At 34.1% G+C, this 27,913-nt stretch overlaps 4 protein-coding genes and 1 long non-coding RNA gene across 9 annotated transcripts; 2 read left to right on the top strand and 3 right to left on the bottom strand.

The window, feature by feature from the left end:
* Positions 1-36: 36 nt before the first annotated feature.
* Positions 37-5,218, bottom strand: LOC103832807 (homeobox-leucine zipper protein ATHB-15). Of its 2 annotated transcripts, none has more exons than XM_009108899.2 (16): positions 3,714-5,218; positions 3,477-3,636; positions 3,294-3,394; positions 3,132-3,222; positions 2,909-3,004; positions 2,481-2,825; positions 2,325-2,399; positions 2,141-2,253; positions 1,874-2,063; positions 1,619-1,795; positions 1,467-1,547; positions 1,270-1,404; positions 865-1,196; positions 685-790; positions 465-614; positions 37-384 (listed from the first exon to the last, which is right to left on the bottom strand). In XM_009108899.2, exons 1-16 carry the CDS (start codon positions 3,920-3,922, stop codon positions 238-240), a joined length of 2,508 nt encoding a protein of 835 aa, XP_009107147.1. In that variant the 5' UTR covers positions 3,923-5,218; the 3' UTR covers positions 37-237. The 2 variants fall into 2 exon arrangements, with proteins under 2 accessions (XP_009107147.1, XP_009107148.1); XM_009108900.2 differs by having other exon boundaries at positions 865-1,193; positions 3,714-5,035.
* A 2,210-nt stretch (positions 5,219-7,428) lies between these two features.
* Positions 7,429-13,563, top strand: LOC117127140. The gene is made up of 2 exons (XR_004449943.1): positions 7,429-8,917; positions 8,989-13,563. It is a non-coding gene; the product is annotated as an uncharacterized LOC117127140 (long non-coding RNA).
* Positions 13,564-15,752: 2,189 nt separating this feature from the next.
* Positions 15,753-17,224, bottom strand: LOC103832806. Of its 3 annotated transcripts, none has more exons than XM_009108898.2 (3): positions 16,949-17,208; positions 16,595-16,735; positions 15,753-16,083 (listed from the first exon to the last, which is right to left on the bottom strand). In XM_009108898.2, the coding sequence occupies exons 1-3, from the start codon at positions 17,105-17,107 to the stop codon at positions 15,907-15,909; spliced, it is 477 nt and encodes a 158-aa protein (XP_009107146.1). In that variant the 5' UTR covers positions 17,108-17,208; the 3' UTR covers positions 15,753-15,906. The 3 variants fall into 3 exon arrangements, with proteins under 3 accessions (XP_009107146.1, XP_018508923.1, XP_033132424.1); XM_018653407.2 differs by having other exon boundaries at positions 15,766-16,083; positions 16,637-16,735; positions 16,949-17,224; XM_033276533.1 differs by having other exon boundaries at positions 15,766-16,096; positions 16,949-17,213.
* A 6,379-nt stretch (positions 17,225-23,603) lies between these two features.
* On the top strand, positions 23,604-24,510 carry LOC103832805 (photosystem I reaction center subunit VI, chloroplastic-like). Its single transcript, XM_009108897.3, has 3 exons — positions 23,604-23,864; positions 23,940-24,066; positions 24,148-24,510. The coding sequence occupies exons 1-3, from the start codon at positions 23,734-23,736 to the stop codon at positions 24,325-24,327; spliced, it is 438 nt and encodes a 145-aa protein (XP_009107145.1). The 5' UTR covers positions 23,604-23,733; the 3' UTR covers positions 24,328-24,510.
* LOC103832804 (dynein light chain LC6, flagellar outer arm) lies at positions 24,219-25,475 on the bottom strand. Of its 2 annotated transcripts, XM_009108896.3 has the most exons (3): positions 25,236-25,467; positions 24,912-25,106; positions 24,219-24,823 (listed from the first exon to the last, which is right to left on the bottom strand). In XM_009108896.3, the coding sequence occupies exons 2-3, from the start codon at positions 25,047-25,049 to the stop codon at positions 24,677-24,679; spliced, it is 285 nt and encodes a 94-aa protein (XP_009107144.1). In that variant the 5' UTR covers positions 25,050-25,106; positions 25,236-25,467; the 3' UTR covers positions 24,219-24,676. The 2 variants fall into 2 exon arrangements, with proteins under 2 accessions (XP_009107144.1, XP_009107143.1); XM_009108895.3 differs by having other exon boundaries at positions 24,912-25,475.
* Between the last annotated feature and the right edge of the window lie 2,438 nt (positions 25,476-27,913).

Raw genomic sequence — 27,913 nt, 5'->3', positions numbered from 1 at the left:
TGAATAGAAATTTTGGAAAGCTAAATGCACTAATAATCAGAGAAAAGGAAAGGATCACCATCATCACAAATAATCATTTAAAAGCAAAGTATGTCTTGAGTTTTCAAACAAAATACTGTTAATGTGTTTCCCAACAAACATCAAAAACAGTAACATAGCCTGTCTTGCAATAACAACCACGAGGCAAAAGGTTCCTCTGGAAATTGAAAACAGATTATTCAAAAGTACACATAAATCTCAAACAAAAGACCAGTTGATGAACACAAAGCAGATACAATGAGTATTCTCTTCTTCGTTGAGTACTTTCCAAGCAACAGCTCTCTCATATGAAACTGGTCTCCCCATGCTTGAGATACATATCCCACCTTGAAGACTCCCAAAACCCTAAACCAAAACATCCCAGTAAGACAAATAAAAAGCTGTATCAATCTACTACAAAAATCATATCAGAACGTTGTGAAAACCTGTTGCATAATCTGTGGGAACTCAGAGCACAGAGTCTTTCTTCCACTGTCATCAAATATCTTCTCTAGAGTGATATCTTGAAGAGAAACCAATGTAGTCTCAAGCATGTCAAGTCCTGCCTGGTTTGCAAACGTGAAGACAGGCATGGCCTAAACAAAAAAAAGGTTATAAAAGGATCAGTGAATAAAACATTCATGTGCTTGATATTTGAGTTAGTACCTTCATTGAGCAGCAGATGATAGCATCCGTATGATGCCAAAGGTTCTTGAGAATAGATTCATTGCCTTCGCTGTTCAAGTTAAGTAGCTCAACGCCCATGTAGCACCTAATATAAACAGAAAAAAAAAAAAAGAATCATCCTTGTTGACTTGGTGCAAAACTTAGACCATATATATATACCTGTAACTCTGGCAGATCCAACGAGCAAGTGTTTGGGCTTCAGGAGTACCCAAAGGAGTGCGTAGACCGACTTGTGAGCTGATGTGAGAAGGAGAAAGCGCCAATGCAACTCTCTGAACTGATGCTATGATACCTCGAACATAGTTCCTAGCCATGGATGCTACATGTTCTTGCATATGGCTCTCGATACCAAACTCAAATGCTATTGTCATCACAGATCTTGCACATGTGGAGTTTCCTGATTGATCAGTTGAGGCTTTTGTTGTTCCAGCTGGACCAATTTCAAGTGCTGAAGCAAGATCCAAGGTTCGGTTTGGACTAGATGCTTCCTGCTTTTTAAGGTTCAAGAAAAGCTTTTAAGAGTCTGAACCAAACAAGAAAATGGAAAACATTATGTGCTCTAACCTTTGTGGAATCAAGAGGGATAATGCGAAAACCAGAAGGAAGCAGAGGTGCATCATCAGCAAAAGAAGCATCAATGGGTGCAAATATAAGTTCAGCACACGTTCCAAGAGCGTTTTCATCCATGCCGCTACAAAGCTAATCACAAGAAGCATATGTTATTAGTGATCCACATTAATAACACAATCTAAAGTACTTACTTGTAGAAGGAAGATATCTCTTGGAACGATTGCATCTTCAGGGGACTGGCCAAGACCTTCCAACTTGATGACTTCCATAAACTAACAAGGAAACACACCAACCATTATAAAAAGAAAACAATCAAAAGGTGCAAAAGAAACTTGAAACTGACCTCTTCATGCTCAATAGTATGAGCAAGTGGAAGTATAACCTGGCCTCCGAATCCTCCAACTCTGGCACTACAAGGCCCCACTTTAACAGCTGCTGCCAGATATGCATCAATGTTGTTGTCAGCCCATTCTGATCTGTGCTCCCTCAGAAACCTAAGTAGGATCGCCGGAGGAACATTCTAAAATTGCAAGAAAAAAAAAGAAGAGTAAGAAAAAGTGTTGAAACAAAACATAAATAGATCAATAACTGCACTGACCTGTAAAAGCATGGAGGCTTTTGCGCATAAAACCACATTGCTAACAGGAGCAAAGCCATTGGAAAACGTAAGGTTCAAACCCATCAGCTTGTCTGGAGAAGAGTTCACAGTGATTGTAACATCATCCATGCTATCTCCTATCACCGACCATCCTTCATCGGTGAAACCATTAACAGCCTCATTGAATCCTCTGTAAGAAAAAAAACAAATGTATTAAATAAAAAATATAGTATCCTAGAAAAGGCAAATAGTTATGAATATCAAAACCTGCTTAGCCTTTGACTTAAAGCTCGCAAGGCAGCAGGACGCCGTCCCCAGCCATTGACACTACTGTTAGTCTGAGAACTCTCTTGAGCTATTTGTTTGAGTTGGCGCAGCGCCTTTGGAGAAAAATACATCATTGAGTACAATAGTTCAAAACATTAGAATGCAATGTTTTAAGTTCACTTACTGCCATTGTAGTCTTCTGTGCAAGTACTTTGGGTGACTCGTAGAGAGGGCGCAAGACCTCAGGCACACTACAAGCCTATTTAACCGTCAAGCTTTTTAACATTAGCTCCAATGTATTGAAACATCATAGATATTGGAGCAGAGAGAAGATTGTTACCTCCAAATCCATATGATCCACAATGTGTATAATGGAGCCACCACCATCACAAGGACGTATCAAGTACCCACTGGGAAGCATCTCTGCTCTAACAAAATGTTGAACCGGTGGCATACTAGGACCGCACTTAAGAGACCTCTCGCACACCACAAGGCTTCCATCTTCTAAAACAGATGTATAACGCAACAGCCAGAAGTCGCGCGGTGGAGCCAACGTAGTTGGCGCATAGAGCTGCATATAAAGCAGCTCAATGGTTCCACCATTGGCTGTTGGCAACACGTTCATAACATCAACAGCTCGGCATTCGCGGAACCACGAAGGCCGATCCTTGACGATCTCTGCGACCTGGCAAAAGATAAAAGAAATCAATCTTGTAAGGTAGTAGTAGTAGAAGGTTGCATAGGGAATGATTCTATCTCTACACGTACCCTTGTAGGCTCAAGACCCACTAGGCCACAGGCGCGCGCTGCCACACCAGCGCAACCGTGAGAAATAGCAATGATTCCAATGGAATCCGGACCAGGCTGTTACATATATGTACAAAACAAACCGTTACAGAGAAGTTTATTTATTTATTTTTGAAATAACAATGATTGTTACAATATGCAATAATCAGAAAGAAAACTAGAGGAAGTGGATCAAGGGGCATACCTTCATTCCAGGCATCTGAACCCACTCAACAGCGGTTCCAGTTGCCTTTGAAATAAACTCTGCTAAAGTTTCTTCTGCAATGGACAAAAGTCTACAAAACAAAATTTAATTCAGAAATATAATGTAACTAAGAGAGTAACATGTTCCCACTAAAGCACTAACCCTGCAGGACTAGCATCTCTTGGAGGATTCTGTGATGCTAATTGGTGCTGACCACTCGTCACCACCGATTCACAGCTTGTGTCTTTAGCTGGAAGGGTTGGCTGTAACCAAAAGATTAAAAAAAAAAAATCAATATGGAACTCTTTTTTTTTAAGAAATGCATTAAAGAGAGAGGATTCTCACATTGGGAGTGTGTTGACGGAAGTAGCTGTTTTCATGAACCAGCTGTGACACTTGCTTCTGCAACCTATCATTCTCCTCCATCAACAGCTTGTTCATCGCCGTCAGCTTCCTATTCACAGCTTGAAGCCGTGAAGCCTCTTTCCTTTGCTTCTCTCTGCATCTGAATTTTTATAAAAAAAGATTTTAATCAAAGAATCCCTAAAACTGCATTATAAGGAGTGTTAGCATGATCATTACCTTCGGTTCTGAAACCATACTTTGATCTGTTTAGGCTCAATGTTGGAGAGAATAGGACACTCTCTGATCAACTGCTGACGGCGAATAGAGCTCGGTTTAGGACAGTCATGGTAAAGCCTCTCAAGTGCTTCAACTTGCTCAGGTGTGTACCTCACATACTTCCCATTGTCCATGCATCCCATCTTCCCATCCTTGTAAGACATCGCCATCAAGCACAAGCTTGAAGAAGAAGTTCCACTACCAAATCTAAAAACCTAAAGATACTCACTTAATGCTCATCCATCTCATGTGATCTCTAAAGGGTACAAGACAAGACTACTCCTTTCTACTAGTTTTAAAGACCAAACACCGAAGAAGAATAAAAAGAAGATCTTTCCACTTTTGCAAACACCGAAGAAAGAATCAATCACCGAGTTGACTCAGCCGTTAGAAACTCGAAAATCAGTTCTCAAACCCATATTCTCCATCTCCGAGGTGCTCTCATCGGAAAAATTTTAATCAAAGGAGGAAAGAAAGAGAGAGACGTAGAAAGTATGTAGAGAAGGAATCATGGAGCTACCACCGACTACTGTTTGCTCTGTTTTTATTTTTTTCCTCTGCTTATTCATGACAACTTTGAATTTTTTTTTAGCTTTTTCGATATTTAATTGTTATTTTTTATTTTTATGTAAATAATGATTTGATAGTGGTGTGTTGCGTTTGTGAATTAACTTTTTTCGTTGGCATCCTTTTTTTTTAGTTTTCTGATTGTTTCTTATTGCTACAACCAAGCTTTGACGGTTTGGTTTTCGATTCGGTTTCAAGTATATTGTTTTTCGATTTTTTCTGTTCTGGATATTTATGAACCGTTCAGTTATTTACAATATTTGGTTTGGCTTGTTTCGGTTATTTAGGTTTCTGGATAAAATATATGCGATTATTTATGAAATTCGGTTATTTTGATATGGTACGGTTTGATTATTCGGTTCCATACAGTTCGATTTTTCGGTTTCGGACGTGTTCATATCTAGGTACATCTCATAGCCCAACACAATCAAATGGTTTACAAGAACTGGCTAAAAACACATACAGTAAGTAACAGTAAACTATAGTCTATAGACAAATGTATTTGTTGTCAAATTCATTACACGACCAATCACTAGTTGTTAGGAGGAAAGTAGGAGAGTGGCGTAAGTGTAATAAAAGTACTGAACGGAGGTTAATAACAAAGCCGCGATGGGGGAATGGTGAGAACTTATAGAAGCTCGTATAATAATACCAAAGGGCGTGGGAGAGAGGTCTGCGTAGGGAAACAGAGACAGCATCATGACCTTTCTTTGCATGCCTCTCCGTCTTAAAGCTGAAGCTACTTACATTTCTCTCTTTTATTTCCATTTCGAATTTTCATTTTGTTTGTCAATTCCATTTCAAATACTCCCTCCCTTTTCTTAATTATGAAAGTTACCCAAATTTATTAAATTTATCCAGATATTTCTGATTTATAATCTTTCTATCACTTTTTGGCTTTTTGCTGATTTTTAAAATTAAATATTTTACATTTAGTTAATAACACCAAATTTTAGATACAGAATATATTTATCAGCAATATTTTGATTTTCTTGAATAATTATTAATTCACAATTATTGGAAATTAGTTTTTTTTTATAAAAATTATACATTTATGTATTGTGTACAAAAGGTTATTTGGAAAATAGAGAATATTGTTTCTGCGAAAGGTTATACATTTATGTATTGTGTACAAAAGGTTAGTAGGCATACCATTTCATCGTTGAATCATGATGAAATTGTCTACTTTTTTTCCAAGTTTCCCATTTTGCTGCGTGGTATGGACTGATACAAACGTGGAATTGATTGTATTCCAGACAAAACCTTTGGACCTTTAACTTCAGCACATTTAAATAATCAATATCACGCAGGCTAGTTGCAAACATGAGGTGTATTGCGTGGAGCACACTCGGTTTCATTGTAGATGGAAGTACATAAGCTGCTCAGTAAGAGCTTATGTTATTTTCTTGGTTTTTAGAAGATTCCAAGGAGCTACGAAGATTGTAGCTATGGCATAAACTGTGGCAGTACTGCCCATATATGTAATTGAAGTTACTTGTTAAACTAATGCAAATTGCATAAACATTTTTCAAAACTGCTCTTCCAAGCACAAGGCAACAACGCTGTCGTCATCCTATAATACTTAAAAAAATGAACAAACTAACAAGTAAAAGTTAACAACCTATTGCACTGTTTAATGAATCATGCATCACAAATCTGCTTTCTTTAGCTCATCAACGGGGACATCATCTACATCCTCCTCAACCATCTCATCTCTAAACAAAGTTTTGAAAATATGGTAAACCTTGAGGGAGCACTTGCAAATCCTCCGTGTTTATACTCATCAAATCAAAAGCACTGCAAGTATTATTATGCATCTTCTCATTCGTACTTATAGAATAGCAACAAAAAAAAAAAGGGAAAATTGCTAAAAGAGAACAAAAAAACAAGGTTGTTGTCTCTTTGGTATAAAACCAATTTTGTCCATTTTTTTCTCCTTTATACCCTTTGTATTTCTGAAAGCTAATGAAATAAATAATTTTGTTAATCAAAATAATTATTAAAAATATAAACAATTAGTAAAACATCCATATACACAAGCTGGTAATTTTCTTTTGTTCAAAAACTTGGTAAATAAGATTTTTAAAATACGTTCTACTAAAAATAGAATGCGTCTTCTACGAAAAATGGTATAGTAGAAAACGATTTCTAAAATAAATACGTTCATCTACTTTTTTTAGAACGCCCATTTTACTATTTACTAAATTTCTAAAAAAGAGGAATGCGCATTCTACTAATCGTAAAGGTATCCACTTTCCTTCCGAATGCATCTTCTATTTTTATAAAGTATTCTAAATTTCGGGGAATGTGTTTTCTACAATGTACTCTTACGTCTACTCAAAGTAGAAAGTGTATTCAGAATTTTTATCATTCTTCTAAACTTTTAGAAGTCGTCTTCTACGGATAAGAATACCTGATTTTTTGCGAAAATTAATGAAAGTTCAGTTAAGGAAATATTCTAAAAATCTCCTAAAAATATTCTAACTTTCTAAAACGTGTTATGGTCGATTTTACTTGAAAAAATTAAAAAAAAAATGATTCTCCCTTCTCTTCTTCATCAATCTATGGTTTTTCCATATTTTTTCTTTTGATTCTTCTCACAAACTCTTGTTCTCTATGATGCATATCTATAGCCTTTTTCTTTTATTGTTTTCGATTGCCTTTCAAATGTTTTTTTTCCTTTTTTCCATTAAGTTTTCAAAAAAAAATCAAATTAACTTTTAAATTGTGTTTAGTTAGATTAAATATAGAGTTAGTTTTGAGATTATGAAAAAAATTATACTATTGAGACAATTTCATGTTGGTTTTATACCAAGGGGACAACAACTTTGTTTTTTTGTTCTCTTTTGGCGATTTTCCTAAAAAAAAATAACAACGACTAGCAAGCCCATGAGATAGGCCCATAAGTTTAGTGTAGATATTCTCAAAGTTGCCTTTGCCTCCAAGTTTTCTGTATGTATGTATAAATGTTTTAAAGGAAACCCTAAACCGATCGAGTACTTGCGTCTGTAGATCTCTCTCTCTCTCTCTCTCTCTCTCTCTCTCTCTCTCTCTCTCTCTCTCTCTCTCTCTCTCTCTCTCTCTCTCTCTCTCTCTCTCTCTCTCTCTCTCTCTCTCGCTCTCCCCAGTCTTCTGAATTGATATGACAGAATATGAGTCGAAGCCGACGACGGGGGTGTGGTGGGACATCAACACGTGTCCGGTTCCCGAAGGTTACGACCCTCGTCATGTCCGTCCGAGTATAGAAGCGGCGTTGTTCAAATTGATGGGTCCTCATCCAGTGGTCATCTATTGCATAGGCAACCTAAAATACATCTCTCGTAGCCTCTTGGAAGAGATCTCTTCCTCTGGAATCCGTTTTAAACACACCCCCTTCGGTTGGTTAATCTCTCTTTTTTTTCTATCATAATTAATTAATGCATAGACTCAGTGCCGGTCCGGACTCGTGTGGAGCCTAAAGCAGACAACAAAAATGCTGCCGTTTAACCATAATTAAATTTTACTATATTTTAAACATATAACCACAATAATACCAAATATTATTAAAACAAGTTTTTAAAATAAAAACATCGAAACATTATCTGCAACTCATCTCGTAAGTTTGTTCTCTTTATGTTTACAGTTTCACTTTGTTAATTTTATTTTTTGATAACTTTCTTACAAATTCTTAAAACAAAAAAATATAAATTTATAAAATAGAGCAAAACATATTATAAATCACTTTAACATCAATTTCACTTTATAAATTTTAATTGAGATTTCATAGAGTTTCGTTGAATATTATAGAACCTATGATAATTTTAGGTGTTTGAATTTCAAAAAAATTCAAAAACTTTAGAAAAGAATAAAATAAGAAATAATAAAAATGCATCTATTCCTACTATAACCAATCACAATTTTATTGTGGAATATGAACAATCTATAATTCAAGTTAATTATTATAATATTTCTTGTTCATACATTTATTCTAGCAAATATTAACCGACATAGATAGATAAGAAAAACTGGGAAAAATGCCTTGATAAAGTAGATTAGTTTTAAATAAATTTCTTATCTAGTAATATACCATTGACTGTAACACATAAGAAAAGAAAGTAGAAATGTTCAGTCAAGAAAAGAAAACTAATGATGCTAGAAAAAGTAACAAAATCCTTAGTATATATAAAAAAGGAAAGTTTTTATTAACAATAAAAAAAAAGAGAGGGACGCTGGTGTCGAACCCGACAGCAGTAGGAAGAAAGACAAGCCTCCAAGGTCACTAGACCAAGGCGAAGCATCTGATAAATAGTGCCCCTAAATATTTTATATTCTTTGGCGCCCAAAGCCTTTGCTTTATGGGCTTTAGCCCAGAGCCGGCCCTGCATAGACTCATCCGTATTTTCCAAGTGGGGTTGAATTTATCCGCCTTTTGAGAACTTGGCGTATTGAACCTGGACATCCATCTACAGTATTTCTCATATCCGGTGATGAATCATGGTATACTTACAGATCAGCCTGGGCGGGATTCAGTTGGCTTCGTGCATATCCAGGTCCTGAGCCACTATCAACTAAAGATGATTGTTCTTCCGAAAAGTGGCTCTGGAAAGACTTACTTGAAGGTAACTTTTTCGAACGAAATAACCGTATAAGCTATTTCTGAACTAGTCAGTGTTTTTTAATGGGTCCACAGAGACTTGTGAAGAGACTCCTCTTAAGATACGGAGCAGGATACTTGAGTATGAAATGCCCTTTTTTTGCCGAGTATGCACGTTTCATTTCTCGAGCTTTGATGTTTTCATCAGCCATCTTAAGAGTAGACAACACAAAAAGGAGGTATGCCTCCTCCTACTCTCAGCTTTGTATCATTTACATTTGCTAACCAATAGTATGATAATAATTTCGGTTTGGTTAGCAGTTGCTTCTCAGTGTGGTTCCTTTTTACTACATTTACAATTATCCTGACAATACTTGCACACTTTGCGAGTATCCATATTACAACGATGCTAATAGGAAGCTCCACTTGGAAAGTGATGAACACAAAGTAAGCACCCTTGCCTCCCTCCTAGTCACAACTAGTATCATTACATTTTTTTATTGTAAGATAACATCTTGGTATCAAAATTTGACTCCCATCTTTTCTTTTTTTTTATGTGTTGGCTGAGCAGGCCGCCGCCGCCGCAAGTGTCTCTCATGTGACAGAGGCTGTAGGAACCTTATTTTACTACCATAGGACAACTGATATTTGTAAAGAATAATAAGAACATAAACTAAAATTTCAATACCAAAATATAAAAATAAAGAAGAATTGCAGAGTCGAGATAGTTAATCTCTTTCCTTAAATCTTTAAACGCCCGTAGTGTGATGGTTTTATGGCGCTCAGATTCCCAAGATACAACTGCAGCATTGTTTCTGTTTACCATCACCGAAAAACAGAATCTATCGAACCTATTTCTGTGATGTACTCTCAGACTCAAAATTAAAAAAATACTATCATAACTATTCTGAGTGGAGAAATGTTTCTTGATTGTATGAATGTGTGTTTTTCTAAATGGCTCACAAGCCTTTATATAGAAAATAATGAGAAGCACAAGTTTCATTTTTCAACACAAAAATGAAACATCCATGGTGCACTAATGAAGTTTTTAATTCTTGTCATTATTATGTGAATTTATTTCACATTTTGACCAAGAAATTAAAGAGTAAAATTATTATTGTTTTGACCAATTCAAACAAAATAATATACTTTAAAATGGATTTCTTTTTTATATTTTATCAATATAAAAGATCAACATATATTTGGTTTATAAGATTAAGTCAATGAACATGAAGTCCAACTAACAAATCACAAAACCCAAATTCAAGTTCAAATATCCAATGTGTGTATTTGCTACTTTATACAAGTTTCTCAAATCACACACATTAGACCTCCATTTCTCATTCAAATAAAATTTCTTTTTTGACATATGAATACATTATTCATAATGTTCAAAAAATAGTTCCAACAATCCCCCACATGAATAGAAATGACTCTATACACTAGACGACTCGACATAGTTTCTAGACAAGACTCAACTTCCTAGACAAGACTCGACAAGACCTAACTAAGGACTTTTGAGAGTACAAACGAAAAATCCACTGCATGATGAGTTGGTAGCAATTTTTCAGCCTTGAACCAGTCATTGTTAATAGCTATCGGATTTACTCGGCCAGGAGGTGGCCATGATGTCTTGAACCTCCCGGGCTTTGGTGTAAACCTAGACAATAGCTATAACACAGCTTCATTCTCTCACAGAACTAAGTTCTCTATTGTGTTCATTTTGGCCGTGAACAGTCTTGGTTAATCATGAGTGAACTTGGAGAATATAGTATTTCCTTCATTCTCCTAGAAACGGCCCCATTTCACACTCACAAGGTGATTTGCCATTAACTTTGTTTAGAGGAGTATCATGTACTACTCCATTCATATCTCAAAGCTATGGACACAAATCATTAAAAGCAAATGCTTATCCTATAATCCTTACATGTAGCACTGTTTAATCATCATAGGAACTGGGTATAGACCGAAGTCTTACAGTGCTTTGGGCAGATTTAGTTTGACTTAGTTGTCTCCTTGAACCTATTTCTTGGGATCTCCAGTCAGTTAGGTAGAGTTACCGCCAAACTTCATCTTAATTCACAGGCTACCCATTCCTTTAGATGATATAACAACTTGATCTCATGACACACCTTTAATTAAAGGATCCTAGGTTGCCATCACAGTGAACATAATTTCCTGAGATTAGTCGAGATCAATTGTCTAATGATTTTTGTCATCTTTTATTCAAGATACAATTAATCATTATACACAAAGCTTAGTGTATGACACTAGTTTTTTTTCTTTAAAAAAAAAATTATATTGTGATAACTATCACTAAGTTCAAACTTTATATGGTATGCAAAATTCCCCCACATTTCTTGAGATAACTCAAAATTATGCATATTATTTACATTTAACATCTCTTAAGAGTTTAGAAAATTAATCTACAACTCTTTTAGATTTAAATGTTAAAATTTTCTTTTTGATGTATTTCATTCTCAGAAATCACATTTTACATACAACTATTTTCATAGTTCTCTCAAGTTGATTTATAAATCTAACTTGTATGTTTTGGATCTTTTCCAAATACATATTTTGCTTCTTCTTCTTTTTTTATAGAAAATATACATATCATTAAAAGATATTATTTTTGCCATCAAAACCAATTTTATATGATTATTCTCAACCATATTGACTTTAAAAACTACAATACACATGTCAGTTTTAGTCATGTTGGTCTGAAAATTCTCATTGTTTTTGCATTGTCAATCTTTTTACAAATTGCATTTAAGCATTGATGAAATATAAATGTTTTTGATCAATATCAACAAACATTTTATTTCCTATGGCAAATGATTTATATGTGGCAGACCTCTTTCAAACTTAATTTGGAACGTCGACTCACAAAAATTCATTTCCATTCATATAATATGATCCCTTAAGAACCAGAATATTGGTACATTTTACCATACTTTGTACTTAAATCATTTTTCTTCTTTCATGGTCATCCATGTGCGCTTAATAATTAAGTTACACCATAAAGAGAAAATCTGTAGCAATAGAACAAACCCGTTATTCAGTCTTGATAATCAAATCAAACAAGTCAAAGCATTAACACTTATTTGACCAACTTAAAAAACAACATTTTGACAATTTATTAAGATACTAAAGGGAAAGCTCTTAAATATAAACCTTTAAAGCAATTAAAAGAAATTGCAAAACATTAGAGCATCAAACATGGTCAATACTATGAACGATGATCATGCTTGCTAAAGACAAAAGTTAAACACACGGATTAACTAATAAGCTGCAACTGGAAACAATCTTTAAAAAAAAATTAATTCCCTGCAGATTAGACACTCAGTCAACACCAAAAAGAAACAAGCAATATTCAGTTATTCAATTGATAATCAGATGCGAACACTAAAGATGACTGAACACGATTAATACTAGTAACCGATTGTCTCTAAGTCGCAGAGAGATTATTTTGAAATAATTCAGCAGATCCGATTCGAGCATCTTTTAACCTGTTCTTAAAAGAACAAGAACTTTTAACAAATATGAGTATTGTTAGTGCAAAAGCATAAACAATATTTAAAGATTTAAGAGTGTAGAAACCTTATTTTACTACCATAAGACAACTGATATTTGTAAAGAATAATAAGAACATAAACTAAAATTTCAATACCAAAATATAAAAATAAAGAAGAATTGCAGAGTCGAGATAGTTAATCTCTTTCCTTAAATCTTTAAACGCCCCGTAGTGTGACGGTTTTATGGCGTTCAGATTTCCAAGATACAACTGCAGCATTGTTTCTGTTTACCATCACCGAAAAACAGAATCTATCGAACCTATTTCTGTGATGTACTCTCAGACTCAAAATTAAAAAAATACTATCATAACTATTCTGAGTGGAGAAATGTTTCTTGATTGTATGAATGTGTGTTTTTCTAAATGGCTCACAAGCCTTTATATAGAAAATAATGAGAAGCACAAGTTTCATTTTTCAACACAAAAATGAAACCTCCATGGTGCACTAATGAAGTTTTTAATTCTTGTCATTATTATGTGAATTTATTTCACATTTTGACCAAGAAATTAAAGAGTAAAATTATTATTGTTTTGACCAATTCAAACAAAATAATATACTTTAAAATAGATTTCTTTTTTATATTTTATCAATATAAAAGATCAACATATATTTGGTTTATAAGATTAAGTCAATGAACATGAAGTCCAACTAACAAATCAAAAAACCCAAATCCAAGTTCAAATATCCAATGTGTGTATTTGTTACTTTATACAAGTTTCTCAAATCATAACATTTGATCTCCATTTCTCATTCAAATAAAATTTATTTTTTGACATATGAATACATTATTCATAATGTTCAAAAAATAGTTCCAACAGAGGCTTCCCTTGTCGATCCACTTAACACAGGTCAAGAAAAGGAAGACGCCACCAGGAACAGAACTTCAGAAGAGCCTCTCTCGAAAGAGACTAATTAAGAAGAATAATTAGTAAGGAACTAGACGAAGAAGAGTGCATGCATGGTCCTATATCGTGTTGCTCTTAATCCTAAAATAGTACTCTCTGCGTTTTTATTTTAATCGTCAGTTAAACTTCTGATGCTTTTTTTCTACATATGGAGATCGGATATAGTATACCCTGTTGGTTTTGTTCCATTACTCTTTTTTCCATCGGTCTTCAAATGTTCCACTGGTGATAAAGGGGTAAACTAAAAGTTGAAGTGAAGTTACTTGTAAAACTATTGCAATTGAAGTCAAAACTATAGTGCGCAAATTTCAAAAACATTTATTTTCAAGTTTCATGTACATCTTGATTTTCTTCCAAGCAGAAGACGACAATACTATCATAATCCTCTAAAACCTAAAACATTGAACAAACAAACTAAGAAGTAAAAGTTCACAATCTATTGCAATGTTTAATGAATCATCCATCAAAAAAGCTTCTTCCTTCAACTCATATACGTGACATCATCTACATCCTCCTCAACCATCTCATCTCTAAACAAAGTCTTGAAATATGTTAGAACCCTAGGAAGCACTTGCAAATCCGCCATGTTTATGCTCATCAAATCAAAGGCAATGCAAGTATTATGCATATGTGACTCGTCAATCACTGGAATCTTTGGATATCTCTGGCTAAAATGTGAGAACAATCCTATACACACATGCAGAAGTTCCCATATCTATTGCTTCTGTAGTTGTTCATAGGATTTCCTTTACTAAACAAAGAACCCCCTGCACTGCAGCCACTGCTTTCTAAAGAAGCCCAATAAATCTTTCTGGTGCTTCTACAATCAAGAAACTCCATATCTATTTCTTTTTTTTTTAACTAAGAAACTCTATATCTAAATCACCAAGTCCTTGATATATGCATCAAGAAAGCCTTTAAGCGGCCTAGGTCCAACCACAATCGCTGGATCGTGAGTCACACCTCTCAAAATCTTGCTTCTAAGAGCTATAGGATTCTTGCAAGACCTGCATGGTGATCAGCGTGGATGTGAGAGATCCATATACATCTCTGTTTCCTAACCGCTTCATCTGCACCTTCCCCACAATCTAGGAGAAGACTACCTTTAGAGAACAGGTCAATGTAAATCGCACTGACGCTTGCAGGTATTTTTCACAATTTCATCATTCACAAGAACAGTAGGATCAGGTCTGCTCGAGGGACCAAAAATCCGTGTATGAATCATAGCCGCACGTGGAATAAAAGACTCTATTGCATCACCTTTGTAACAAAAACAATGAAAATAGTTCATCAGTTTTATACACAAAGATACACTTGAGCTCTTATTAAACTCGAAATTCTTCTAAGTCTTATGGATTTTGTCAAACCCTTCAGCTCTTTTCTTATTAAACTCGAAATGAGAAGACTTTGGAACGTTATTGGTTTCGTTCTTCTCCATTGGAGATGACGAAGAGAAGGATTGTTGAGAAAAGGGTATGTGGGAACAAAGGAGAGGAGATGAGTTTTTAGACGAGAAAGTGTAGGTTTGATATATCATCTCCAGTGCCGGTCCTGAGATATTTAGGGTCCAATACAAAACAAAAAATCGAGACCCTAAATAACATATAGAAATTTAGATTACTATAACTTAAGTTTGTAATTAGATTTTCACTATATTGTTAAAGCTAATGATAGTCTATCAATTCTAAAAAAAATGATTTTCTTGTACTTGTTTTACAAAATCGAGCATTGATTAAAAAATTGACAGTTTTTTCAATCAATAACATGACCAAATCATGTAATCTTTGTTAACTGTAAATAAGAAAATATCCAAGTTGTGTAGTTTCAGTTTTCTTCGGTCACTTCGTTTCATTATTTATTGTGATGGTGGTTGTGTTTCTAAAACGTAGACTTGCCGTAAGAGTTGAGTATTGTTTAGTTAGATATTATTATCGTTTCATTCTTTTTTTTTATATAACGTTGAGGCAAAAAGTTGTTATGATTTAAATTTTGTTGTGTTTGAGATAAGCTCGACAATCCGCGTTAAGTTTTGTATGAGTTTTAGAAAGTTTACAGTGATAAAAAAGTGAGCCTACAAAATCTGTAAAAATTATAGGCCCCATACAAATGTTTCTTACGTATGTTCTCAAGGCCGGGCCTGATCATCTCTGAAGAAAAACTCAGAAAAGTCTTCTGTCTTTCGTCAATAGGGTTTAAGGAGTCAAGTCAAAAGAGTTTTATTTAAAAGTTATATACATATATATATATATGTACTATTAAGTACTAACAACAAGCTTCAGTAGCTCAGCTGGTTAGAGCTTGTAGCTGTTAACCACGAGGTCGGTGGGTTAGCGCTTTTTTTTCATGAAAGAAACAACATACGTAACCTTGACCCCGGACGTGAAGAATCGACGTTTACTCTCGTGACAGCAATTATGTATATGAAGAAATAAAATTACAAGATGGAAACAAATATTTCTACGACATTACATACAATAGTAATCAAGAGAACAGTCCATGGATTGGAATTATTCTTATCAAACACACTAGAGCCATTAGAGCTTGCTAGGTAGATCAACACCATTATGTTTGACATTGAGGCTACGTCGTTGTACCATCCACAGCCTCCCTGTGGCTATGAGTTCTTCATCACATTCTCTTCGAATCTCAATCACTGCGGACGTTAGATCGTCTTTCCTGCCTATCACTCTTGCTTCGATCTTTACTTCGTCCTACATTATTTATCTAATTTGAAAAGGAGATAAACATATAAACTTCTATTTTATTGGATTCATGTTCTTATTAAGTTGAATGCGTATAATCTTACTTTTCGTCGTCCACAACTCACATAAGTATATTGGCAGATGAATATGAATTATAACACGTCAGTGACACAAATACATTAAATTAGATTCCATGTTAAAGTTGTCTAATCTAGTTTCATCCCTACAAGCTGAAGAAAAAAATATTGTTTGGTTGCATTCTTTAAATTAACAAATACACAGTAACTAAAATCAAATGAATGAAAAAAAAAGAAAATTGATTAATTAAAGCTTAATTTCTTTTATAATACTTCTAATTAAACATATAATTTGTTGGAAAGCAAATTCGAACCAACCAAACACGAATGGAACGATATTGTGGTTTTATATATTTTTCAAATGCTTTTAAAGAAATTTTTAATTTATTTGCTAACGTTAATAAATTATAAGAAACACACAATAAAATTAAGAAAAGTCTAACTTGCTTCTTGGCTGTCGAATATAGCGAATAGTTGAAATCTACTGAGGCATGATCAGATCCTCCAGCCGAGAATATGGCTGTGGCTCCTATATTTTCCATTATCGCTGCAATCGCTCCAGTGTGAATGGTCCCATCTTCCCCCTGAGCAAGTTCGTGTAATACAATGGCATTACTAATAAGGAAATGACTATCAAAAGGAATAAAACAAGTAATATACAATGAGATTTCGATCTTTGCCGGCTTCTAGCTCTGGAAATAAAGTTCTACCGGTTTATATGTGTAGGATTGCATTTCACATGGTTTAATATAATCTTCAGATGATAAAAAAATACAACGATGAGTGAAAGAATTTACCAAAACACGGTCCTCTATGATCAGTTTACACTCTATGATTCCTTTTCCAACATGAATGGCTTGGATGCCTTGTAGGATTGAACCAGGAAAATAGTCAAGGCTTGCGTTGCTCAGCTCTCCCAAATACGCTGTCACTTTGGGAAGGGCTGGATGTACCATAGCTTCAATTCTTGTTACTCAATAGATATGAAGCTTTGATTGCAATATTGTTTTTATCTTCGAAATTTGTGATATGTACAGTCTCTGGTGTCAATGATTACTTATTGCCAAACCTCTAGATATTTCCACATTGAAAATATGTGGACATCATGCAAAGAGACAAGTTCTGGCATACCAGTTCATTTCATAACTGAAGATTGTGATTGATGAGTCAATTTTTTTTATGAGTCAATTGATGAGTCAATTATAACCATAGAATACCATATATCTTTCCAATTTTATTTAAAATTAATTTAAAAGACATCCTTAAAGGTTCTGGCAAATTATTTCACAAAACCAAAACCTTCGCTCGATTTTATTTACCTATAATGCCACTATTAATTTAAGAATTTTGACTCTTTTCCCTTTTGTTAAATCTTTATATATTATATATATATATATTTATTATATATATTTATTTTTTTGACTAAGTGATTTTACTAGGCAAATTATTTCACAAAACCAAAACCTTCCCTCGATTTTATTTACCTAAGCTAGATTAGATCTTAGTCACTTGAACTTGTTTAAAGATATAATATGAAATCAAATATATATATATATTATATAATTATTTTCTTTAATATATGTAATATAAAAAAATGAAACCAAAATAAAAAATTAAAGTAACAAAGATTAGTAAAAAAATAAAATGAATGGCAATAATGAAATTAATGATAATTTTTATTATTCATTAATGACATCATTTTAATTAATCATTCGAAGAATTAACGTGAGGGAGACACGTAGAAAACTGACTTCTTAGATAATATTACAGATTTTCTTAGTATTTTTTTTTGTTTTTTACTATATTAAGAGTAAATTAAAATTTAGAATATATAAACAAAATAAAAATGGGAAATGTTAAATAAATTATGAACTTTCAAATTCAGTTGAATTAAAGAACTGACACTTCATGAACCAATAAAATGTTAAATTTTTGTTAATAAATCATTTTAGTTTTTCTATTTTATTTTTTGATAAACGTGGTAACTCCAAAGGCTTTCTACGTCCAAAGACTAATCCCACAAAGCTTTCCATCTGGATACGCAACTAATCCACCAATATGGCACAGCCAAAACGATTTGGTTGTTTTTTCTGTTGTTAACCAGATCATTTTTGTTATATATCTTTAGTCAACAATTATAATTAACTAACATTAAAACTAAAATAGCACTTATAGATGTGAACATTTTAGCAAGTTATAAGTTAACTTGTTTCAAAAAATTATTATTTCTTATGGAATAAAATGGTTTTGAAGATTTTGTTTATATTTTTTGCTACTATTCAGTTACCAGTTACCATTAAGAACATCATTTTGTCTACATCATTTTGTCTGTCTCTCTTCTTCTCATTAAAGAATCTCCTATGCCCCTCTGAAATCGTCTATGCCCATCTCCCTTTAATGAAATGCGCAATGACGAAACTGACCTTCTGAAAAAAAAACGGAATTCAGGTGGAATTGATTTCAATTGGGTTTAGGAATTGGAATTGTGGTATGGTTAAATCCATATCGGTTGGGTTGGGTATCGAATATAAAAAAAAATAAAAGAGGAAGAAAAGGAAATTCCGATTCCAAAACCCGCAGCTCCTCCTCCATCAATCCATCCCACAGCTCAGCGTGGACTGATCTCTCCCGAAGCTTCTCGTTGGCGTAGAACAATCGTTTCTCAACGTCTTGCATTCCGTCGGGGACGGTGGAGTAATTGATAAGTTTTTATCTCTGGTTGGAATTGAGCTCTTTCTCCAGTATGTTGTAGTGGATTATAAATGGATTCGAATTAGGAGTAATGTTCAACGTCATTGATTTGTTTCTAGGTCAACTGGTATAAAATGCATTTCAGTGGGTGAATGGGGTTGTATTGGCAGTAGAATGGGAGGTAGATCGATCCGCAGCTGCAACCTAATTCAATTTGTTGTAGACAATTGTAGTAAAATTGTATTACTCGGAACAATTGGTAAAGCTTTGGATATCTGAGAATACTGGAAACAATTGGTAGAACGTTGGATAACTATAGTATGTTTGTTGAGTGTGTTCCATTTTTTGGCAGGATTCAATGAGCAATTACGTCAGCATTCATTTTCAATTCAAAGAACACATGTTTAGTATTACTGTGAAGACTCTAGTGGAGGATATGACTTTATCAATGATAGAAGAGATGATGTATAAGAAGCCTGGGTTGGATGAACGTAGGGAAAACTGAAAATGAGCTACATTCCGTTGGTGGTAGGATGTGAGCGACCTTTAAATCTTGATGATGATGAGGATCTTTTTATTTACCTAACGTCGACGGATAAAGAGAACCAAAGATGTCTTTTGGTTGTGGAGAGTAGTGGAAGATCAGAACTGGTTGATAAACTGTCAATAGTTGGTAAAAGTTATGTTGGTATGAACTAAAAACCTTTGTAGCCATTGGAGGATGAAATTGGACCTAATGCCATAACTTTGTACGTAGAAGAGAAACATGAAAATAACGAGGGGGAGAATGATGATGATAAAAAAGGAAATGATTATATGGAGACTGATACTGGTTTGGAGAATGATACTGGTTTGGAAAATGATATTGGTTTGGAGACTGATACTGGTATGGAAACAAATACTGGTGTGGAGACCGGCATCGATTTCCGATACCACCATGGAGACCGATACCGCCGCGGAAACTGATACCCGTCTCCATACCAGAATCAGTCTCCAAACCAGTATCAGTCTCCAAACTAGTATCAATCTTCATACCAGTATCAGTCTCCATACTGATATCAGTCGCCATACCATTATCCGTCTCCATATAATCATCTCCTCTTTTATCATCATCATTCTCCCTCTCGTTATTTCCATCTTTCTCTTCTACGTACAAAGTTATGGCATTAGGTCCAATTTAATCTTCCAATGGCTCCAAAGGTTCGTAATTCATACCAACATAACTTTTACCAACTATCGACAGTTTATCAACCAGTTCTGATCTTCCACTACTCTCCACAACCAAAAGACATCTTCGGTTCTCTTTATTTGTCGACGTTAGGTAAACAAAAAGATCCTCATCATCATCAATATTTAAAGGTCGCTCACATCCTACCACCAACAAAATGTAGCTCAGTTTCAGTTTTTCCGTACGTTCATCCAACCGGAGTTTCTTATACATTCTCTCTTTTATCATTGATAAAGTCATATCATCCACTGAATTCTTCACAGTAATACTAAACATGCGTTCTTTGAATTAAAAATGAATGCTGGCGTGATTGCTCATTGTATCCTGCCAAAAAATTGGAGCACACTCAACAAATGGACTATAGTTATCCAACGTTCTACCAGTTTTTCCCATTATTCTCAGATATCCAAAGCTTTACCAGTTTTTTCGAGTAATACAGTTTTACTACAATTGTCTAACAAATTGAATTAGGTTTCAGCTGTGGATCGATCTATCTCCCATTCTACTGCCAATACAACCCCATTCACCCACTGAAATACATTTTATACCAATTGACCAAGAAACAAATCAATGAAGTTGAATTACTCCTAATTCAAATCCATTTGTAATCCACTACAACCTACTAGAGAAAGAGCTTGATTGCAACCAGAGATCAAAACTTACCAATTACTCCACCAGCCCTGACGGAATGCTAGACATCAGGAAACGGTTGTTCTAAACAACCGACGAGAAGCTTCGGGAGAGATCATTCCACGCTGGCTGCGGGATGGATTGATGGATGAGGAGCTAAGGGATTTGGAATTGAAGTTTCCTTTTCTTCCCCTTTTAATTTTTTTTTTAATATTCGATACCCAACCAAATCGATGTGGATTTAACCATACCGCAATTCCAATTCCTAAACCCAATTGAAATCAATTCCACCCGAATTTCTGTTTTTTCTAATTTTTTTTTCAGAATGCCAGTTTTGTCATTGTGCATTTCATTAAAAGGAGAGGAGCATATGCGATTTCAAAGGGGCATAGGAGATTCTTTAATGAGAAGGGGCAGACAAGATGATGTTCTTCTGGGTTTCCTTCGGTTTAGAATGATTTACGGTTTTGATTTGGTTTGTCTCGCGGTTCGAATTAGGTCGAATTGGAGCCGGGTAGAATCAAGTAATACTCGTAAATATCTCACCTTTCCTACGGTTTTGTGGTCTTTTACTTAGTTTCTGTATTAAAAAATATTATTTTCATTCCATGTTTTATAACATGTCCTTGGAAGATTGATTCATGAGATCCAGGGGCAGGGTAGCCGTTGTTCCTTACCACTATGCGCCTTGTTACAGCGGTTGAAGAGTTCAAGCTATTAAAAATTTTAATTTATGAGCATAGTATATATACCCTTTACAATTCAGTTTGGTTTCAGTTATGTTTAAGACGAGGAGCTAGCGGATTCAAAACAAAACAAGTTTAGAGAGAGAGCGAGAGCGAGAGAGAGAGAGAGAGAGAGAGAGAGAGAGAGAGAGAGAGAGAGAGAGAGAGAGAGAGAGAGAGAGAGAGAGATATTGGAGCGATTTCAATCCCTAGCTCATTTGTTCTTTGCTTTCTTTTCCCCAGTTCAAAACCGAGACGATATGCATGCTAACGTGGTCGTTTCCTCTAGAGCTCGTGTTGTGGTCGGATACGATGCTCTTCGTTTGGAGGGGCAGCGAGTCTAGGGCTAGGCTGAGAAAAGGAGGGTCGGCTTTTAGGATTGAAGGGTATATCAGATCCAATTTTCTCTTTTCAGATCTAGGGTTTATCCTTTCCGGCGATGGCGCGTGAAGCTGACATACCATGGATTTTACCCATTTTTAGCCATGGTATATATGTGTTTTTAAATACATTATAGTTGTTTTAGGAGTCTTTTTAGTATGTTTTCAGGTTTATGAGTGATTTGGAGGAAAGTGGTGATTTAGGTGCATTTTGGAGAGAAAATGACAAATGCCCGAAGTTGATCATCGACCATGACTATCGATCGATGGGAGAAGGAAGCAATCGATCGACACACACCCTGTGGTGTCGATCGACGGCGAAGCGCGCGAAAGCCAAATTGGGTTCCAGACGACTTAAAGCCCAAGTCCCACAAGAATTACCAGATTATTCCTGACGAATTTTAACCTAATATTTATGTGCTCTGCCATTGTTCTAGGCAAGACACGCTTTCATACTTTCTACTTTTCATTCAGCAAAATACTTAGAGTCTTAGGTTTGGAGAGAAGATCCAAGAACTCCTTCAGAGATTTGTGATTGGAACTCCAGTTTCTTTATTATATTCTATTTATGCAATTTACTTATCTTGTTGTTATGAATTGCTTAGTCATGTCTGATTAGTTCATCTTGTTATATTTAGGGTTCAGATATTCATGAGGAATTAGTCCAAAATATAGAATTGTTAAGTGTCAGGATATTAATTAACTAAATTGTTCTTGCTGCATGTATTCTAAAGTAGCTAACTAGGACCTTGCCTATAGATATTAGGGGCATTCGAAAGTTTGTGTTTTTTGTCTGAAATAGTTTAGGTTGTGATAGGATTGTTAGAAACAAGCAGAAGCTGATTTAATTAACCTAGTTAACACGTTCAAACCCATTCGTAATGCTTCCTGGAAGGAACGTCGATCGACCACTCACTAGTTGCTTCGATCGACAGGCTGAAAGGTGTATCGATCGACATTCCGTTGTTGGAATTGATCGACACTTTCTCATGACCAACAAGCGACAGCTGAGATCCTAGATCCAACGATAGATAGTTTAAATATACAGAAGTTGATCGACTATTCTTATTGTTTGAGTTCTAAAATATTCATATATACTTAGTTTATATTTCTATAATCATGATTGTGTTAATAGAAACCATAAATCTAACGTTTCCATTTCTAGGACCGACTAGGAAACGTTAGACTTAGGGCATATACTTAGTGTTGACATATTTGAATCTATTACTATAATTAGCTACAGTAGATAGCTGGTGATCTCGCTGCGAATAAGTGCTCCTCCTAAAGACCAGATCTGTTATGGCATCTAAAAATGTACACTTTTTCTTTTCTTGAATGAAAATGTACACTTTTTTTTTCATTAATAAAATTATTATTTTTGTCTGTAGACATATATATCTTCAAAAGTATTTGAAACTTGTAAGAACATTTTGGGCCGGAGGCTCTAAAAATAATTTGGACCGAAATAATTATAGAAAATAAAGAAAAAGAATGTAGAAGGGTGGATTTGAACTCATGAAAGGTAATTTACATGATACACCTGTTTTGCCAATTAAACTAATGAACATTTAACGAAAGATCTGGACCGATATTTTATTTATTGGAAGGCCGGAAGCTGATGCTTCCCCCACTTTCTCCTAGGGTCCCTACTGATAGTGAGCAGCAATGGTGGAGGAAAAGTTGCACTGATTGACGCCATTTTGTTCAAAGAATTTGGATAGCCTTATCGTCACCTAATCCACGTGGCATCTCATAATTGGCATACGAAATCTCAGACATGAAAACCATTCGTCACGTGTCAGAACAAGATTCATCCATGAGTGAAGTAGATTCTCTACCTATGCATATTACAAGCACTCCACTCACTTACTTTGGCAACATCAAGGACTGAAGGAGAGAAGTCTTTATTGTTTGTTGGTCTGAGAAACATGGCGTCTTTAGCAACCATTGCCGCCGTTCAACCATCTGCCACCGTCAAAGGACTCGGAGGAAGCTCTCTCGCCGGATCTAAGCTTTTCATTAAGCCTTCTCGCCAAAGCTTCAAACCCAAATCCACAAGGTAAACTAAAACCCTAACATTTAGAATCTTGGATTGATATTGATGCGAATGTTCCTTTTGGGGGGTTTGTACTAGAGCTGGTGCCGTGGTGGCTAAATATGGAGACAAAAGTGTATACTTTGATTTAGAAGATTTGGGTAACACAACAGGGCAATGGGATTTGTATGGATCTGATGCTCCTTCTCCTTACAACCCACTTCAGGTTTTTCTAGAAAACCCTAATTTTCTTATATGCTTCTTCAAATTCTGAGCAATGATTGTGACTGTGAAACATTTCTTGCAGAGCAAGTTCTTTGAGACATTTGCTGCTCCTTTCACAAAGAGAGGTTTGCTTCTCAAGTTCTTGATTCTTGGAGGTGGCTCTTTGCTTACTTATGTTAGTGCTTCCTCGACCGGCGATGTTCTTCCTATTAAACGAGGTCCTCAAGAGAAGCCTAAACTCGGTCCTCGGGGAAAACTTTAAATTAGCCTTCTAAAATCCATTCAAAATGTCACAAAAATTTCTACCCAATTCTGTGAACCCTTTTTAATGCTCTATGTATATCGTGCTGTGTTAATTTCTTTGTAAGATAGTGCATTTTAATTCTGCTACAACACAATGGTGCGTTTCTCATTTGAATTAATCAAGGAAAATGCTACAAGTAAACCTAATTTTGGAAGAACAAAATGTAAACCTTATTTCAGGAGTATTGCGCATGCAGTTGGACTCCGCATAGTGCCAAGAGTTTCAAGATGAACTCTTCTTGTTGTTTCAGACTGATTTTCATAGAAGGGTAAAAAGAATATACAACATTGGCTTAGGTTTTGTCGTATTAAGGAGTAGAAGCGCCTTTGAAGATTAGGAACTTCAATGTCTCCAACTGAAAATAGATGAATGTCCCTTTAGAATGTGTGAAGAAACACCCAAAGTTTGATCCCACCACACATTGCCATCCACTCCCGTATCTTTCATCAAACTCCTGAATTCATTACAAAACATAAAACCGTCTAGGACTGGAGTCATTTGAGAGTATGTATGTATGAGTTTATGGTGAAGGAAAAGGGTACCTTCTTGATGTGGCCAGCAATGGATTTACAGTCAACGACATCAAAAATATCAAGAGCTTGAGAAGCCAAAGACATGGCTTGAACCTGCATCTTCACTGGCATATCTGAATCTTCCACCATTGCTTTTCCTTCCAACATCTTCTCAATCTCTCTGTCTTTCTCTCTCAAAAAACTCCAAAAACGTTTTCAGATAATCTGCAGATAAAACAGACAAGGAAGCGTTTGGATCTTTATAGACACCAAAAGACACACATCGAAAAAGATTCCCTTAAAATATCTAATATTTTTCAAGAAAATCCGATACAAAGATAAAATGTGCCTAACCTTTTGTCTTTGTCTCTGATGTACTTTAATGGCAATTTTTTTTTCTAATTTAGTCAAAAAGTTGGTATGACGAAGCTAGAAGGCAACGAAGCTGACGATTTCGAGATAAAAAGAAGAAAAGACGGTAAGAAATATTTTATTTTGAAGGTGCAATGACTCATTTTGGGTAAATATGTGTCTCTCTCTTACGTGTTTCCTCCATGTCTTTTGTCTTTGACCATTAATGGATGACGATGGAGCGGTGCATAATTAATTACGTAGATAACACAAGTGAAATGTGAACAAAATCTGTGATTACCTAAGCTTCCACAAATTTCGTAAAAATTGTCGGTGCGGCCGTTGGTATTAATAGGCCCATCAAAGAAATTCATGGCCCATCACGCGTGATTTAAAAAAAATTAAAAATAATAGACTTACTTTTAAAAAATCAAGTTACATTTAATCTACGATTTTGGAACGATTGGAAAGAACTATAATTTTATATTTTTGCTTTAGAACAATAGCTGTGGCTGTAGATAATTTTAAAACATTAGCTGTAGGTTTAAAAAAATTTAAAGACTTACATATAAATTTTCTAAAACAAAAAATAAATGCTCTAGATTTATGGTTTTCTAAAAATACATAAAAAGGAAAGAAAAAATCTGTAACTTTAAAAAATCTTTACAAAGCATGATTGACAAATATTTGGGCTGTAAAAATAATTTAGGCGGTAAAGAAATTTTACAGCACTTTTAAAGCACTTGCCAATCAACCCCCTTATCATTTAAATTTTGGGTCTACCAAAACTTTTTATTGGACTATCAATAATTAAATTTAAACAATAGATGATACATTAAATTTATAGATTCACATAAACATCTTATATATTAAAACAGAAGTCACAACCTTGATTCATGTGTGATTTCAAAAAAAAGATCTAATGGACCTATTTCTAGAGTGTCATGTTACATTTAATCTCCAATCTTATCATTTAAATTTTGGGTCTACCAGAAATTTTTATTGGGCTATCAATAATTAGAATTTAAACAATAGATGATACATTGGATTTATAGATAGTATAAATTAAATAGATATAATTTAATGTTGTACTACTATACATCCATATGTTAATTATTTAAATATTTGTCGATGTTAACTTTTAAAATTATAAAAAAATTGTTTTAAATAACAAAAATCATATTATCGAACAATAATTAATATTTACTACCTTAACCCAATGAAAACAAATTTTAAACTATATAGTTTATTTTAAAAATTAAACAAAAACTAAATGTTTAATTATTTACTCGATAATATAAATATATGAAGCGAAAAATTTCTTTTTAAAAAACTTTCTAAATGTGTGAAATATTATAATATCTTTAAATATGACAATAAAATAATATTTTACAAATCTTTATATGTATAGTTTTAATAATAAAATAATAATCCAAATATATATATATAGAAGAAGATACAAATACATGTGAAAGTTTTAAATAATATATTTAATGAAAAATATACCTTAAACTTATTATGTTTTAAAAATTGATATACACATATATATTATAATATATATCAATTTAGAATTGAAAACAAAATGTTTATATAAAAATAAAAGAAAGCAAAAACATGTGCGGTTGTGCGGGTCGAGATCTAGTGTCTTAATTAAAATCAAAGATTAAAAAATAATTTTATCTAGAAATATTATTAGAAATATACATTTGGAACACTTTTTCTAATTATAAAATCAATTTAAATTATAATTATTTACACAGCTTTTCATGAAATTGATTCATTTTTTTCAAAAATATTTTAGAGAGAAGAGAGAGTGATGTCTTAGATTTTATTTTCTGTAAATAGTTAAATATTTTGTTTATTATTTTTCTTCATTTTTTCAAACTAAAATTCTTTTTTAAAATAAGGTTTATTGTTTTCCATTGTTTTATGTAAAACAAATTTAGATAAATTTTTTATCAAAAATATATAAAATGATATATTTATCTTGTGTTTAATTAGTTTCTAAAAGTATTTTTCAGGTCTTTATATCCATTACGAAAAATTCAAAAAAAATCAAGATATTTTTTTAATTAATTTCTTCACTAAATAATGAAAATATTATATGTTAAGAATAAGTTGTAGTTTATGTTCAATAGTGAGATGGTGAATTGAGAGAACTGAAACCCACAAATACATCATTGAGAAAAGTAATCACTATTCTGGCTGTTAGCGGTGAGGAATGTTCGGACTAGTCTTTTTGTTTTTCATGCAGAGATGGACGACGCACTACTCTGTGGAATGCTTGAGAAACTTACGTTTGATTGCTCTCAATTGGTGAAGATGGTTTTGGAACCATAAGAATGATAAGTTTTTGAAAATTATTTAGAAGATATTAAGCCCTGAAAAGAAGTTTCATCCATTCAGAGATTATCTATGTGTTCAAAATACAAAAGCGGATAGCCTAGAATGCAGTGTCAGAAAATAATCGTCTTCATCATTTACATGGATCAAGATCTTCCGATTTGGTTTACATAGTGAATATGAGTCTGTATAAGTTGATGACAAAAAAAAAATCACAACCCAAAACCAAATATTCGAGATATTAGAAACCAAAAAATAGATTAGATTAGTCAGAGGAAGACTGGAGACGGGACAAATCGAAAAGAAAACTCCAACGACAAGAAAAACAAATCTTTTTC

Source organism: Brassica rapa, chromosome A08 (assembly GCF_000309985.2).
Source record: "Brassica rapa cultivar Chiifu-401-42 chromosome A08, CAAS_Brap_v3.01, whole genome shotgun sequence".
Lineage (NCBI taxonomy): Eukaryota > Viridiplantae > Streptophyta > Magnoliopsida > Brassicales > Brassicaceae > Brassica > Brassica rapa.
Note: the sequence above shows the minus strand (reverse complement) of the source record. Positions and strands in the feature narration are given on the sequence as shown.

Bases quoted from the DNA above. Each gene is read 5' to 3' on its own strand.
- LOC103832807 (XM_009108899.2), bottom strand. From the start codon at position 3,922: ATGGCGATGTCTTACAAGGATGGGAAGATGGGATGCATGGACAATGGG. The intron at 1,405-1,466 runs GTAAGTACTTTA...TCTTGTGATTAG, and splicing joins GAGATATCTTCCTTCTACAA to CTTTGTAGCGGCATGGATGA. The intron at 385-464 runs GTTTTCACAACG...GTTTTGGTTTAG, and splicing joins TCCCACAGATTATGCAACAG to GGTTTTGGGAGTCTTCAAGG.
- LOC103832806 (XM_009108898.2), bottom strand. From the start codon at position 17,107: ATGGTACATCCAGCCCTTCCCAAAGTGACAGCGTATTTGGGAGAGCTG. The intron at 16,736-16,948 runs GTAAATTCTTTC...GAACTTGCTCAG, and splicing joins TCATAGAGGACCGTGTTTTG to GGGGAAGATGGGACCATTCA. The intron at 16,084-16,594 runs GTTAGACTTTTC...TAAATAATGTAG, and splicing joins ATTCGACAGCCAAGAAGCAA to GACGAAGTAAAGATCGAAGC.
- LOC103832805 (XM_009108897.3), top strand. From the start codon at position 23,734: ATGGCGTCTTTAGCAACCATTGCCGCCGTTCAACCATCTGCCACCGTC. The intron at 23,865-23,939 runs GTAAACTAAAAC...GGTTTGTACTAG, and splicing joins TTCAAACCCAAATCCACAAG to AGCTGGTGCCGTGGTGGCTA. The intron at 24,067-24,147 runs GTTTTTCTAGAA...CATTTCTTGCAG, and splicing joins CTCCTTACAACCCACTTCAG to AGCAAGTTCTTTGAGACATT.
- LOC103832804 (XM_009108895.3), bottom strand. From the start codon at position 25,049: ATGTTGGAAGGAAAAGCAATGGTGGAAGATTCAGATATGCCAGTGAAG. The intron at 24,824-24,911 runs GTACCCTTTTCC...TAATGAATTCAG, and splicing joins TTGCTGGCCACATCAAGAAG to GAGTTTGATGAAAGATACGG.